Source organism: Xiphophorus hellerii, chromosome 17 (genome assembly GCF_003331165.1).
Source record: "Xiphophorus hellerii strain 12219 chromosome 17, Xiphophorus_hellerii-4.1, whole genome shotgun sequence".
In the NCBI taxonomy this organism is placed as follows: domain Eukaryota; kingdom Metazoa; phylum Chordata; class Actinopteri; order Cyprinodontiformes; family Poeciliidae; genus Xiphophorus; species Xiphophorus hellerii.
This window is the reverse complement of record NC_045688.1, coordinates 5,630,901-5,647,616: the sequence shown is the minus strand read 5'-3', so window position 1 is coordinate 5,647,616 and position 16,716 is coordinate 5,630,901. Positions and strand designations below refer to the sequence as shown.

At 38.1% G+C, this 16,716-nt stretch overlaps 1 protein-coding gene across 1 annotated transcript; it reads left to right on the top strand.

The window, feature by feature from the left end:
• Positions 1 to 348: 348 nt before the first annotated feature.
• On the top strand, positions 349 to 13,124 carry LOC116736606 (sodium- and chloride-dependent betaine transporter-like). Its single transcript, XM_032589168.1, has 16 exons — positions 349 to 475; positions 724 to 920; positions 1,021 to 1,155; positions 2,096 to 2,236; positions 2,392 to 2,509; positions 3,325 to 3,372; positions 4,876 to 5,005; positions 5,846 to 5,980; positions 7,614 to 7,717; positions 7,797 to 7,921; positions 8,127 to 8,239; positions 8,329 to 8,466; positions 8,624 to 8,726; positions 10,364 to 10,464; positions 11,072 to 11,218; positions 11,352 to 13,124. The coding sequence occupies exons 2-16, from the start codon at positions 731 to 733 to the stop codon at positions 11,475 to 11,477; spliced, it is 1,854 nt and encodes a 617-aa protein (XP_032445059.1). The 5' UTR covers positions 349 to 475; positions 724 to 730; the 3' UTR covers positions 11,478 to 13,124.
• The last annotated feature ends 3,592 nt before the right edge of the window (positions 13,125 to 16,716 follow it).

The window sequence follows — 16,716 nt, the reverse complement described above, 5'->3', positions numbered from 1 at the left end:
TCCTGTTCTGTAACTTCAAAAACACACATGAAACATCTCAATTCCGGTCCTCAGGCCCCCCTGCTCTGCATGTTTTAGATGTGCCTCTATTCCAGAGCAGCTGATTCAAATGATTGCATGACCATCAAGTGCTGCAGAAACCTGTTGATCACCCATAGATTCAATCCAATCCTAAAACATGCAGGGGAGTGGGGGCCTGAGGACCGGAATTGAGAAACACTAGTGTTGCTTCAGCGACATAATATTGTCTTTCGTCATGCAGGAAGACTTATATGATTTGGGAATTTTAGTCACTATTGTAAACATTTCAGCAATTAGAAGTACTATTAGAACTTAATGTAACTTAATCCATCTTCTGTGGGACAGCCTCGCTATGTCCCGTTGGACACGCCCCTTGTATAATAAGACTTGTCTTCAAACTTTGCTCAGACAAACCAGAAGGATTTTATCTTTGATGCCTACAAGAATCACACTGGTAAGAAAAAACTATATGGAAAGTTTGTTTTTGACTAATTGAAAAATTTGTGGCATATTGACATTACTAGCTGTTTTGGTGAAAAATTATTATTACATTTTTTAAAGATAGGAGAAATCTGTTCTGCTTAAGATATTTATAAAAAATGTTCTTGTTTTTGCATTTCAATCAGTTCTTTCGTATATGCATGTGTAAAAAGCTGGATGTGATACAACATATGTTTCATTAAATTTTTTCTTTGCCTGTAGGAGGATTATGACAGAAGAAAGGGACAAATGGGGCTCTGCTGAAGAGCACAGGCGGGACAAACAGGATCCTGAGGAGGGGGTTCAGCCCAGGGGAAAATGGGCCAACAATATGGAGTTTATTCTCTCCATGGCTGGAGAAATAATTGGCCTTGGAAATGTTTGGCGCTTTCCCTATCTGTGCTATAAGAATGGAGGAGGTAAGGGGGGTTGTGTTTGTGAAAGATGTTCCATAATGACAAAGGATTAAACAATTTCCTGAAAATAATCCAATTTCCTCATGAGAGTTTGTGATTCCAGGGGTCTTTCTCATCCCCTACTGTGTGTTCCTTTTCTGCTGTGGCATCCCTGTGTTTTTTCTGGAGACTGCGTTGGGCCAGTACACCAGTGAGGGTGGGGTGACCGCCTGGAGGAAAATATGTCCCATGTTCGAGGGTAAAAAACAGACATACAGAAGAAGTGATCCACCTTTGACAATAGCTGCTTTGTGCTATCACTCTCAATCTTTTTTTTTTTTTGATTACCAAAGAGCGATACAATGAGATACAGAGCCTTGCAAGGGAGCTAATATCCTTTGAACTTTTGCACATTGCAACCAAAGTTCATGTTTTTTTGTTGGCATTTTACCAGCTCAAAGAAGCAAATCATTTTGAAGTGGAAGGGAAAATGTGGTGTTCTTGTAAGATGAGAACAAAATTGAACTTTTTGGCCTACATCTAAGCCTCTGAGACTGCACACAGCCATTAACATATTATGTCTCCGTGAAACACGATGGTGGCCAGATGATGCTGTTGGGAAACTTTACTTCAGCAGGTGCAGAAAAGCTGGTTGGAGTTGAGGTGGGAACTAAAAAACATTTTGAGCTTGTTAGAGGCTACAAAAGGCTTGAATGTGGGATATAGCTGGGTATGTTTTTCCAAATAAAAACCTGAAAAGTTTGACTTGAATTTATACCCTCCGTTCTGTAGAAAAAAATATTCCTTGCAGCATAATGATGCCGCCGCATGTTTCACTAGCTTTGTGGGTGCTTTATTTAGTGGGATGCATTAAAACGAACGCCACACTTTTATGATTTGTCTCTCTTATTGTTGTGCCGCTTTTGTTGCTTTATCAAATAAAGCCTCAATGAATTTCATTTTAGTTTGTGTTTTGAACTTGACAAATTGCAGCACGTTGTGAGCAGGCATTTCGTTGGCAGTGATTAATATTGCTAGTTTATTATTCATAACTAGTGCCAACATGTAATCATCTTTAAATGCAGAGCAAATAGTCGTAACCCTTGCGAAATCAGAACAGCATTCTCAAGATCAAACTGTATTCCAAAGAAGAAAAAAACCCACCCACTTACCATGTGAAAAATTCACTTTCCCTGCAGGTTTGGGGATTGCGTCCCAGGTGATTGTGATCTATTTGAACATCTATTACATTGTGGTTTTGGCTTGGGCTATCTTCTACCTAATAAACTCTTTCAATATCCCCCTGCCTTGGTCTTCATGTGCAAACTCCTGGAACACTGGTAAGGAAATAATAAGTGATGCCTCTTTAAACACATGTGAAAAGGACATGTTCCATGTGTGAGATAAAAAGATTCCCAAATCTTTTTTTCTCACACATGAAGTAACCTCTCCTTTTTTCTTTTCTTTTCTTTTTTTAATAACATTTACTTAACAGATTTTTGCTTTAGTCGACCGGGCTTGTTTGCCAACCCTGAGCTTTTTGATAAAGATTACAACTGGTCGTTTCTGCACAACATCTCCTCAAATGGCTACGAAGACAACTTTGGTAACTTGTAAGTTGCATCTTTATGCTCCCTGAAGTTTTTGTTAGTGACACAAAAACTGGAGAGTGAAATCAAAGACTGACAATGGTGAGATTAATGATGTGTTGGAACATGAGGGACACACACCATCCTTTTCTGTTTTGAGTATGGGAAATCATTTTTGATAAGTCTCCAAGTTGGGATTACAAATTTGAAACACTATATTTGAAGGGCTTGCAAGGAATAGTCTGATAGTTCTAGAAAGAAGGTGCAGTTACTGGTAAGCACAAGATAAAAACAAGTATTGCAGTTAAATGACAAAAGTTTCTTCAGTCAGTTTGAACCTTCATTATCTTTGTAAGGGAATATTGTTGATGCATGAATTGAACAAATAAACCAACTCTTGCATTCCTGAAAAAAAATAGTTATTTTTTTGATTGGTTGGTTTAGCAGTATTCCCTTCTCACTGCACTACAAAAACACCATAACAATATGGTTTAGCCAGAACTATATTGTTTTACAAATATAGTTCTGGCTATAGAACTATATAACCAGATCTATACTATATACTATAGAACTTCTAATGTCTCTTCAACATTAGAAGGAGATCTTCTGGATAACACAAATATTGAAGCACAAATCTTCCCTGATGTTTGCTATTGAGGTAACAGGAAGGCCTAAGGAACTGGTTTTAATTAGTCAGCAGAGAATTTAAAAAAAGGAATGGCCTTACTGTTGCAAAGGCCTAAATCTTTTGAGCCACAATTCAAATTTGGTTTGATTAAATGTGGTTTGCTATTCTTAATATTCATGTTTTTTTTGTTGTTTTGTTTTGTTTTTTCCAGCAGTGAAACTTTTTTGAAATACAGCTCCCCAGAGGAGGAGTTCTGGGAGTAAGTAACAAACCTAAACACACTTCATCTCCAAACTGCATGAATGTTTTCCCACTTTCCCGCAGCTTTGTACTCATTCAGCAATGATAGTGAGTTGTACCGATAAATCAAAATGTTCAGTCACTGTCACGAGACTCTGAACATTGCTCTCCTCAACAGTCTTGATAGATTGTTCTGTTCACTCAAATAGCATTGGCACTGACAAAGCTCCAGGCGTCAACAGTGGCAGCTAGCAGTAACGTGATCTAAATGCTCAGTGCATATTGATTTTCTTGTACTCAATAAAAAAAGTATGCAGTGTTCTGAGAACAAGAATGGTTGAAAAAGGTCTCCTATGCATGAAATAATTTGTCATTAATGGACATTTGTGGAAAGTCAGAGAATTAAAGTGTAATATATTTGATAGTCTGCATCTTGAAAACATATATTAGTCATGGCACCATGTGGTTTCAAACTGCTCAACTGCAACTGGTGGCTGATTTTGGCTAGAGCATTAAGATTTTGTGAAATGACCGAAATGTTATGGTTGAGGCACAGGGCAGCAAGTAAATGATGAAAACTTACTAAAAAATAATGAACAAAAACTTACAAAAAATAAATAAATCACAGGAACACAGGGAGCCAGAGCAGAACAAAAACAGAAACCAGCAACAAAAAACCAGGTGAGTGTCAACGAGGAAATAACAGAATATAATAGGAGGAACCAGCAAGGAGAGGGAGGATGAAAGGTGTATGAGTACTGGGAGAGTGAATACTGGAACAAAGGATGTGGGCTAATTAGCTAACGGGTTGCTATCATTGTGTTGCTTAATGCTTTTCTTCAACAAAATAACTAGTTCCAATAAAAGTTTGTTGGTCATAAACTCACCGCTTGTCCCCAACTGATTCACACATTTGAAGCATGAGAAAATCACTGCTGTTTCGTAATCGACATGTTGAACTGCCGTTGACATCCCTCAGCAACGGCTCTTAATTCTTTCCTCAAACCATGAGATCAGTTTGACGCTCAGAGTGCAGCATTAGAATGCAAACCCAACAGGAGGCGAAACAAAGTCATCCAAAGTCAACAAAGAAACCGAGCCACTTGCATTCCTTAGCAACAGCAAGAGACTCTTGTTAAATTTTTAGCTCGCAACTTTGATTAACTGTTGTTTGCTTTTCATTTTGTTATTATTTCTAAAAACTTCAAAACACGATCATCTCCTGATTTGTTGTATTGGCAAATCTTTTAGCTGTGATGGAAAAAATATGTTGTTTTGTCTTTTTTCAAGCCCCTGTGAGTTTACTGCACAAAGTAAAGTATTCCACAACAAATCTGATATAATTTATACAGCAGTATTGACAAGGAGAGCTATTTTCGGTCATGAAATAAATAAGTGGAAACATCAAAAAGACAAAAAGCTTTTTTGACCTTGACAAACTCACTGACATCTGCATTGTTTTTTTTTTTTCTTTGCTCTGTTTATGATTAAATAATTGACTGAGTTTTTCTTTTCTGCACAGAAACCGTGTGTTGAGAATGTCACATGACAATGGTTTGGGTAATGTGCACTGGGAGCTGGCTCTGTGTCTCCTGTTTGCGTGGGTGATATGTTACTTCTGCATCTGGAAGGGAATCAAAACCACTGGAAAGGCAAGCGACTTCGTTTGGATTTAATTCAGAACGTTGCATCAGGGTGTCAAAGTACGCAGCAGCTCTGTATAGCCTCTCCTCTTACTAATTCTTCTTTAATTTATTTATCTTTCTGTCATAGAACTACAGTAGATTCCTCATAATTTGCAGTCGTTTTATATGAAGCATCTCTTTCGTCAGATCTAATGCCTCCATGCTCTTCAAGTTGAAAGTGAGTTAAAGATCCCTGTTAATCCAAAGTCTGAGATCTAAGGTCTGTTTTTTAAATAAAAAAAAACAACAACAAAAACCCCATTAAACACACAAATTTAAAAATAAAACCAAAAATAAACCTTTAAAATAAAACTGATTACGATGAATGATTTTGGCCATCATTTACAAGAAATTATGAATGGTACAATTGTTATATTATCAACGTTGGAGATTTTCTCACAAATTCCACTTTGGTTCTTTTTCACATTCATTGTTTGTTTTTGCATAATAGTGCTGGAGTGCTGGCTGCCAAAAAAAAAAGAGCCTCAATGTGTTATAACAAAGACATTTTCACCAGTAACATCTCATGAAAAAAGCTTTAATATTCCACTACGGTTCAGCCTGAGGGCACAACAGCAAGAGAAAGAACATGCTGTCAGAAGCTTTCTGCAAAGTTCATATGTTGTCATCAGGAAGCGATGCTTTAAAACGATTGATATTTTCCACCTCTGTAACTTTGGCTAAAGAGTCATCTTGTTTTCTAACCAGCTGACTATTTTCCCGCTTGAGCAGATAGTAAACATGTATTTATACATACCAATTTGCCTACTTGCTTTAATAAACTGGTAATATCCTTTTTTTTCATAGGTTGTGTACTTCACTGCTACATTCCCATACCTGATGCTGTTCATCCTGTTTATCCGTGGAGTGACACTCCCAGGAGCAGGAGACGGCCTCAAGTATTACCTCAAACCTGACTTCAGCAAGCTCACTGATCCTGATGTAAGGAATGACTCTTGTAAATTGCTGCTTTTTTCTTCCTTTCTTTCTTTTTTTAAATTTTTTTATAAAGTTTGTTTTTCTCTGAAGCAAAATTCCAAACAGAAATTTCAAGATGCACAGCAATCCCACGCTCTGCGCTGAAGCACAGTCCTGCTCTGTTCCGAACACACACACATCCCTTTGTTGGATTAAACTCTGTTAAACTCAACATCTTGTTATCCTGTAACGCCCACTACTTTCTTTCTTTTTCTTTTTATTTTGTTTTTTTGCTGACTCTCGTTTCCTGTTCTGAGACTTGGTCAGAAAATGGAAAGCGAACCCAGCATCCTCTTCACTATGATGTTTGCAGAGACATAAACATTCTGGAGTAAAAAAAAAAGAGTTTTACTTTGGGAGTTCAGACACGTGGTTTGAGGCTTAGCCCAGCATTCCCCTTAAAATGGATAAATGTTTAATCCATTTTACAACCTGACCCTCAGCTTGACAGGCCGAACTATTGCCAAAAACTTAGATATTTCAGCTATTCAAACAAAAGTGGTACTTGCATAGCTTGATAAAATGTAGTGAAGTACTTTAGGTGTTTATTTAATTGTATTTTGATGACTTAAAGCTAATGGAATCCCAAAGTACATTATCTTAGAAAATTAGACTGGAAGACGAATTTGTAATCCAGAAATGTCAGTTGTAGCATTAAACCAGTTGTGTACTGAACCCCAACACATGTAAATGTCTCGTTCAGCACATGGGCACAACTACTCGTCATGTATTCACCAATGTGGGTGTTCATCAAAGTAACACCATGGGAACACTCGATAGGAATCAATGACTGAAGAAGGAAGTCCCTGACTACAAAAAACCCCCCACCTATTTTGCACCAAGATAATACTGACAAGTCTAATCATGGAAAACGCCTTTAAAAGCTGCATGTATGTCTTTTTGGGCTAATGGTCAAATTTGGGGGGGAAAAAACTGCAAGTGCATTAAGAATGTAGGCAAAAGTTCTGTGTAACTGAGCACATTTACGCAATGCCAGATGTTCACAAAAACCAGACTAGTCTTCTGAGCCTCACTTTATCATACAAGCATGTGTTTTTGCTTGAACTGCCTTTTGTTCTGGCCTGTATCTGGCGTGTTCTGAATGTAAGAATGTGTGTCTTGTCACTGTGCCTGTGTGAATCTGTAACGAAGGGAAGTAGAAAGCATTTGGTCTGGGGTTGCGTTCGAAAGTAAGACAGCTGATGCTTTGTGCAGCAGCAAATTTGAGGATCTTTAGCTACAGATTTAGACTCCCATTTTGACCCTAAGGCAAGGAAATCGCTAAGCCCATTGTGAATGCTTAAGAAAGGGTCTGTACATTGCTTTGGAAACTCGCCAGTTCCATGGTTTGATGTTCAAGAGCTTTGGAACTGTCAATATTAACCAGATACTGGCAGAGAAAACAGACGGGCATGTAAACAAATCCAACACAACAAAAAGTAGTTCAGTGCTGTGTTGAAATACATCGACTTTGTGGTTGTAATGTCACAAAAGTTTAAACTGTACATGGCTTTTAAACATGTTTCATTATTACTGCAAATTAATGTCAACACGTAGCCCCTAAAAATGTTTAAACTAATCCTCCCACCTTCTCCAGGTGTGGCGTGACGCAGGGACGCAGGTCTTCTTTTCCTACGCTGTGTGTCAAGGAGTCCTGACGGCTCTGGGAAGCTACAACAAGTACAACAATAACTGTTACAAGTCAGTGTTGTCACACCCAAACATCGCTTTACATTCACGCACTGTAACGTCGCTCGCCTAACTTCTGGTTGTGTTTCAGGGATTGCTTGGTGCTGTGTTGTCTGAATAGCGCAACTAGTATCTTTGCTGGCTTCGTCATCTTTTCCATAATTGGATTCATGGCTCACGACCTCAACGTTCCCATAAGCAACGTTACAGCCAGCGGTGAGCCGACTGCCCCTCTCTCACACCATCTGTTACTCTTCTTCCCAACACTTTACTGGCAGTGTGTTTATCATAAATTAAGCACTAGTTGAATTCCTCAGCAGTGGCAGTAAGCAATGATCTCCACAAGATGGCACCCTATGCTTAAATGACATTTTAAAGACTTTTTTTTTTTTTTAACAGATTAAAATTTGCTCCCCTGCAGGTCCAGGTTTGGCCTTCATCGTCTATCCCAGGGCTCTGTCGTTGCTTCCCGGTTCACCTTTCTGGGCCGTGCTCTTCTTCCTGATGATTCTCTTCCTGGGTCTCGACAGTCAGGTATTGCATTCATTGGAGTCGTGCGCTAGCTACAGGCCACCCACATCATCACTGTTAATAAGCATGTGAATACAATGTTCACCTCACAGTTTGTGTGTGTGGAGAGCCTGGCCACAGCCATCACAGACCTGTTCCCAAGCCGTCTGAGAAGACCAGGCGCCAGGGAGATCCTGGTCCTGGTCATTGCAGTTACTTGCTTCCTGTTGGGGCTGCCATTTGTTACAGAGGTGAGCTGAATGCTAAATATCAGCACTATTTATCCAATACGTTTTCTTTTCCCCTAATTGAGAGGGACGAAGGTGATGCAGGAATGCTAATGGATGACTATTGAGGTGTTCATTTGTAACATCTCCCCTGTTTTTAATGACTGGACTCCATTTTCAGGGAGGGATAGGTCTGTTCCGTATTGTCGACACCTTTGGTCCTAGTGGAACCAGCCTCCTCCTCATTGCTTGTGCAGAGACCCTTGTTGTTTCCTGGATTTATGGTAAGCCCCTGGCTGGCAACATTCCATAATGATCGATTAATTTGCACAGTAATGACAATGAATTACAGATGCTCTTTGTCCTTCTCCATATTAACTTGTTCAATGAAAAACTTATGTAGTTGCATGAATTAAAATGTATCCTACCTATCAGTCATGACAAAAAATAAACACAAACAAAAAAAACCATTTGTCATCTGAGGGCAATGAGATGAAAGGTTTAAGATATTTTTTTAGAAGTTTCACAAAAGATTTTTGTTTGAAATTTAAAATCAGAGCATTTATTTTAATCACCTAATTTCTTTGCAAGCTTGTGCATGAGATTCTAACAGCCTGTGTACTTTGAGATAAAACCCCCTACTTTTATTGCACTGCAGTAGATTTTGAGCAAAAATACATGGTATGTTTTAGTAGCTTCTCTTCAAAACTAGTCGCCCACCTGCTTGCAGTATTCATCGTTTTGAAACAGCATTACCTTAGACTGAACTTTAGTGCATTTTTTTAGGTTCCATTTCTCGACTATTAGTGTTTTTGCCAACATAAATCTTTCCAAGCAGACTTTTTCCTTCCTTTTTAACCAAGTCCACTGTCTTTGCCTTGTTATTTAACACTTGGCAAGTCCTTAATAGCAGGGTGCTGGACTTGGATTTTAATTTCTGCATCCTTGAGCTATTTTTTTTATTTTTTTTACTGTAACTAACTATCCCGTCTGACAGAACAAGATGTCCAGAAAAGGACCGGGAAAACAAAGTAATAAAATGTCTCACTAATTTATTATACAGGTTAATATAATAAATTATATTTAATAATATTTTATTAAACATTACGTCTTTTTGACCAGCTCCCATAGGTTTATTATCAGCAGTTGTCCTAGCTCAATGGATTTAGACTGGTCCTAGTTTCTTCAACTGTCAGTGCTCAAATAATCTGTTTATTTAAATGTCTTTCTATAAGGAATCTAGTGCTATGCATGAGCTGATATATACCTCTTCTAAAAATCTCATTCTGCAAACCTAGAGTGCGGCGTTTTATTTCCAAAATAACTTCCTTCATGGAAACTGCAAACTGATGAAATCGATCAGATTCTGCAGCGGCTTTCTTCTCCCAGTTTGAGATATTTGGCCACTTGATTTATCCCTTCCAGTCCTACACTTTTTCTTAGACATATTCTCTCATCTAAATCTAAACGAAACCCCTCGGTTTCCTTCACCGCGGAGATGTAAAGACGTCTCGGGGTTGATTACTGTATCACTTATCGAGTGGCGACTTTGTGTGCTGTTTGCAGAAAAACAATCTGCGGATGTTGCTCCATTCAGACGGTCTCTAATATCAGTTCCCCTCCTGTTTCTCTCTATGGTAGCTTGAAGCGAGCAGCTCTTATGTCAAATTCCCATTTTCCTCATTCCCTCGCCATTTGCACGATTTCTCTGGAAGTCGTTTTTTTCCTCATTTTGGGTGGCAATTCGCTGTAAATTGGCAATACGTGGACGTGCATTTTAATGTCCTATAAATCCAGTCCATAATTACACTTTGGTGTTTCCTGTTTTTTAATATACATATATTCTCAGTACAATGTTTAAAATCAATAATGTTTGAAGGTGGAAAGATATTCCTTTCATTATCCACTTATCACTTTGTAGGCGCGGATCGTTTCTATGACAACATTGAGGATATGATTGGGTACAGACCGTCCCCTGTTCTAAAGTACTGCTGGATGTTTGTGACCCCACTCATATGTGTGGTGAGTTTTCCTTTATGTGTGCATTCCTACTTTTGCGTCAAATTGCACTCCTTTTCCACCTTACATTATTTTTGAATGGATTTTAATTTCCATCTCATGTTTTGCATTTTGTTTTTAATACCACAAAATAGTCATGTAAAACTTAAACTTTACTGAGTATGTTATAAAGGTAGTTTTATTTTGTAACATGGGATTAATAATTATTAAAAGGTTCCGTGAACTAGACTCCATAATTGTCAGTAAAAACAAAAAAATAATTCTGGAGATGCACCAATTAGAATTTTATGGTCAATTTCTGGTATAAAGTTTTGAAATATCGATACTATTTTTAGTAAATTTTAAAATGCCTCCAGGAACTATAATATAGGAAGATATAAGAACATCATTTAAAAATATTTTTTAGCAGAAGTTGTGAGTGAACAGTTGGTTTAAAACAGGTTTTATAATTACTTCTAAAATAAAGACAACATGACTCTCAACTTGATATTTTTTACACTCGATTTTGGTAATTTAGTTTTAAATTGCTTCTCTTCTACATTCCTTTTGCATCTGGCTGTGCTACAGTCCACACCCTAACTTAACTTTTGTTGTTTTTCTCAAATCCGAGGTTACAATGCTGTATAACTTGTCAAAAGACAGCCCACTGAGTGTGCACGATGAACTGTTTGGATCGTCGGCTTCTACAATAGCTGTTCTACTAATTGCCACTCCACTGATATGCAGTCTTGCGTATATTTTCATCACTCTGTGCAGGGTGAGTAAATGCAAACCCCGTTTGATTAAGGTTAGGTTGTACCGAAAGGGTCGAAAGTTGGATTTCGAAAGGTTGTATCATCATGAAACATCTTTACACAACAATTCAATGACATTTCCCTTCCCACTGTAAGGATCCATACAACATGACCACACCATCTAAAGACCTGCGACAGGTTTCCCCCGATAAGCCGGTTCTGACGATGTGCAATCTGGTCATCTTTCAAGCACAACGGGAGCCAAACAGAAATCTGGAGTAAAGAAACATGAAGACGGCGGAGGAATTGACAAAGTTTGGCATTAAGTGATGATAATAAGTCTGTATTTCATAATAAAATATTGCCAATATTTTATTAATGTGCAAACAGTTGAGGGAGACTTGTCTGTTATCTAAATGAAACATTTACCTTATGTTTTACCTTTTACCATTTACCTTAAATTAACTAAAAAGTTTTTTATGACATTTATTATATACAATTAAAGGGCATATATAATAATTCTCACAATGTTTTCTAGTCAAGTGAATTCAACCTGACTAGTTATATTAATCTGCAATGATCTGGTGACCTGTCCAGCATGTATCCCGACCCTCACCCAAATTAAAATTTATGAGACTTGATTTTGATATTTTTTTTTTTTGGTAAAACCCAAAAAGAGGATTTCTGACTATTTTATCCATCATCTCAACGTTCGATTGAGACAGGTGTGAAGACCACAATATGTGGATTAGACTTGGACTGAGATGTTCTACGATGATTAGAGTGCACAGTGCCAAATTTACCATTTGGAACTGTTACCCCCTAAATTTAGGTAGAATTTCAGAGCATAACACATTCCATCACGAGGTTCTGGGAGTTTTTAGCCAAATCGAATATAGCATCATGTGGAGTGGAGTACTAAAGTGCAGACAGACAGATAGGAGGTACAACGGCCAGAGTGCTAAGTTCCCATTCCGTCCAAAATTAATAACTGGACAACAAACTGAACCAACAAAGAGTATTGGAACCAGAAGGGGGACAAATACTGTGGAAACGGGATTAATAGAACAACAACAAACAAAAAAAAAACAGGTGTGAGACTAACAAGCAGAGTGGGAGCAGCTTAGTGAGGAAACCAGCAAATTGCGTCAATGAAATGGAATTGAGAGCGAAACAGGAAGTTAACACAAAGACCAGAAACTTGGCAATCTCCATACAGAACACAACTTAACATAAGAGAGCTTCAAAAACAACAAATAAATGACTAACGAGCCATTAATTACATCCAGTTTTTATGGAGAAGGGCTGCATCTAAGAACTGCAGGATGTTTGTCCTGAAGGGCTGGACTTGGGGATTGTTTGTCTGGACATTTGGAGAATACAGGAAATTGACTTCTGAAGTAGAAAACAGTCAGTAGTGGTTTATGCACACACATACAGTACATACATAAGCATTTGTACCCTTGCCTAAATGATACTCTTGTACAATGAGATCCTTTGTAACATTTCTGCAAACTAAAGAACGCAAATTTGTGAAAACACAGACAGACGAACTTAACTTCAGGATCATCTTTTTCCTGATGATATGTGAACAAATGAAAGCTAAAATTTAAAGCTTCCTCAACAAAGTATTAGTATTTTCACAGTTATGCAACCATGATATTATTGCACCCATCTATTATTTTTTTTAGATTTCTCACTAAATAGATTTATTCATTATTTAGTTAAACTGTGCAGTAAAATGTTGCAGGTAATGGCCAAAAAGTTTTCAAATTTATCCTGGTGTCTTTTGTTTTACCTCATAAAACACAGCATTTTAACAGCGCGTGAAAACTGCTCAGTCACTCTGTGTTGCCGTTCGTGTTTACACTTAATGCAGATAATTGTAATTAACTTTATAAACTCTATTAAAAGAATCAATAAGTCCAATATCCTGTTGCTGCGTTTCTCTGCTTCTGTGCCCATTGATTCCTGACCACACAGGATTAATAAATAGAATCAGTGTATCCCCCCCTGCAAATCCATTCCTTTCACACACACACTTCTATTCTGTTGTACGGTTTCATTTTGGTCTAAATGAGGATCCTGAAATTTACTTTGATTATTTTGCAAAACGGTAAAAAAAACCAAAAAACTCTAACTTTTGAAGATGAACCTATTCCAAGGTAATACCGGACGCAGCCATCTGTGTGATCCGAACCGGCGTTCAATTAACAGATAATTCCGCTCGACTGTCTTCCCCCGCTCATCACCTCTGATCTCAACACTGTGACTCGTATGACATAAACTGACTCTTCGTGCTGGAAAAATTGCAAATTTGCCAATGAATCAGTTGAGTAGCTCGAGTTAATGAGAGGATGAAAATCAACAAGAAGCTCCCGGTGTTCTCTCGACAGCTTAGAACTCATAGGTTCATTCCCACACAGCAGAATCAGCTGCAGTTCAGTATGTGATGAAACAAATCCTGTTATTTATTATTAGCATTTCTGATGATAGCTCTTTACATAACCAGGCACCATTTGAGGTGAAAAGCTAGTCATTGTAGTCAAAAAGCTGAAACCTTTTATCCCATTCCAGCCATTAGATGGACTGATATTACCAAAATGGGCAATAAATAGAAGGGTAAATTGAAAATAAATAAATATATTTAGGAAATAAATACATACGTATTTGTTCTAATCACATATTTGTCATGGAAACACCACAGCATGGTATTGGCTCCATGCTGTGGTGGTGGTGTGTTCAGGGTAGTGTTAGATTTCCAAAACACAAAATAGTTGCATGTAGGCATGCAAGCATCTCATCTCATCAGAGTACCTTCTTCCACATGGTTGCTCTGCCAACAGATAACTTTCTATTAAGCATTGAATCTCTGCAGTTCCCTTTAGAGCTCTGAGTCTCATGGCTGCTGCAGTGATTGAGGCAGTCTTCGACCAGCCTTTGAGTTTTAGCTGTGCTAACTCTTTCTATTCTTAGGTTGTAGACTGAATGCTGTCTAAGACTGCCGAATGCAGTTTGCATCATTTCGTAATAGATTTAAGAGAAAATTTCCAGTTGTGATTGTAAAAAATATATATAGAATATATGCACATATCCTTTTCCTTCCACTTCTCGACTATGCGCTGCATTGCGTTGGTCTATTACATAAATCACCCTAAAAGTACATTGAAATTTGAGATCACTATCAGACAATATGGACCAAAAGAAATGCGAACAAAGCACCGTAGGTTTCCACTAGCCACCCCGCGGAATGAGAATGAGAATCCAGAGTTACTTATTGAGCTCCCAGTCTGCCTTATATTTTAAAACAGCTGGTCATGTCAGAATGTCCTACAAGCAACATGTATTTCCTGTGAATTTCAGAGTAAATGTAATAAACCAATCAAAACAGCCTCTGAGTTATGGCATTTTCTGGGCCTCTGTCCAAAAAGCATCTTAAAACAGGGATTGTAAATCCATTTTATGAGACTACTACAACCTAATGCGAGGTTCCTGCACGAGTGGACAAGGACAGGGCATCTTCTCAGAGTCATATTGGAAAAGCCCGGCTTCAAAACCACTGTACTAGCACATCTCAACAAATTAGAATATTATGTATCAAGGTAATATTTCTTGCCATATTTTTTACTGAGTTATCTCAGAAGTTGGGAGACATCAGATCCAACAAGGCAGATAAAAAAAAAGGTAAAGTGTCTGAGACATACAGTAGGATAAGCGTGGATGGGTTTGAGACATCTGTAATTGCTGCGGTGTAATTAAAGCAGATCCGGATGGATTGAAGGAGCAGGCCAGTGAAAGATCTCCACAGTTCTTCTCTCCCAATCTTCAGAGAAGCTAGTGGAACTTTACTGGATTCAGATATCACACCAACTGTAAATGCAGACAATTCAGTACGGACTGTCAGCTCTTTTATCTTATGTGCTCTGTCTTCTAGTTTTGCTTTTGTGTCTGCAGCAAAAAAAAAAAGAAAAGAAAAGCTTTTCTCTGTGTCCTACGGGCATTTTCCGATTTCTCTGTATCTTTTTATCTGTTTTTCTGCTTATCTACACTGACACCAGAGCTATGTATCAACTTTCCCAATTTTTATCTCTTTTCATTTTGCCTCTGAACCAATTTCTATACCTTCCCTCGCTCGCCTTCACAGAGATTTCTCATTGTTCATTCTTTCCCTCTCATTACCACAACCGTTCTCTCTCTCTGCAGTGTGCCTCGCCCCTGGTTCGTCCTTAACCTGTGGAAAATGCATGCGGCACGTGTCGTCCTGCAGCAGTACGGGATGGAAACGAAGGGAATATTAGCCTCCTATCTATGCATGCCAATTGCCTCTGGGGGTTCCTTGCTTTATACCGGCCACCACATCGATTCGGAGACCACAACGTGTGCTGTGAATTAAAGTACGCTTGCCAGGAGGCCTCAAAGACAGCATTTTTCCACCCCACTTTTTTCTTTAAGTGAAGCTGGAGGTACATTTTCACATTCCTGAACTGACAGAACACAGTGTTGAAACCAGACGTTTACATACACTGTTTAAATCACACGACTGTTTCAGTAACATTAAATCAGATTTAGTTTTTTCTTGGTTCAGGTCAGTTGAGATCACAAAAATTTGTTTGCATTTGATACTTACTACTTTCTTCAAAGTCAGAGGTTGACGCCAACAAAGATTTCTAAACCTTTATGAAACTTACGAAGCCTAGTTGATTATGTTATGGCTATGTAAATTTCAGATTGGTTCATTCATGACATTTGAGTGAAATGGAGGCACACCTTTGGATGCAATTTTTCTTTAAAAAACAAGAAAGAAAAGAAAAATAACTTAAAATATCTGCTTCCTTGTACATTTTTGTAAAATGAATAAATTCCAAAAAAATAGAAAATAAGTAGGATAAAAAAATAAAAATGAGGACTTCCTCATGTCTGGATCATATTTAGGTTGTTTCCAAAAGAAGATGTAGATCTAAGCTGATGAAAGACAGAACAATTAATGGGGAAGAACAAGCGACATCGAGAGCCACATTGTAGCAAAAGACAACCAGTATTTAGGTATATGTAGTGGGTCCGATAAAACTAAAATGTAAGTCTTTGGTCATAACGACCACTGCTACTGTTTGGGGAAGAATAGGGAAACTTGCAAAGCCTGAGAACACCATTCCAATAGTGAAGTACGAGGGCGGCAGCATTATGTTGTGTGGGAGTTTTGCTATAGGAGGGACCAGGGGGCTTAAAGAGAATGCTGACTGGAGCGGCCTTTACAAAACCCGGATCTCAGACCCAAATTTGTGGGCAGAGCTGAAAAGTTGTGTACAAGGAAGGTCTGTTGCATCTGTTCTGTCAGGAGGAATGGACCAAAACACAGCAAAAATGATTTTGAGTCATTTAAAAAAAAAAAATGTTTTGATAAAGTTTTAGTTAAAAAAAAAATCTGTTTCTCTAATTAATAATGTAGAAAATCTAAACTGACATAAAACATAAAAACTTTTTACAGAAGGAGGAAAATGCGTACATAAATATCCCGTTCCAG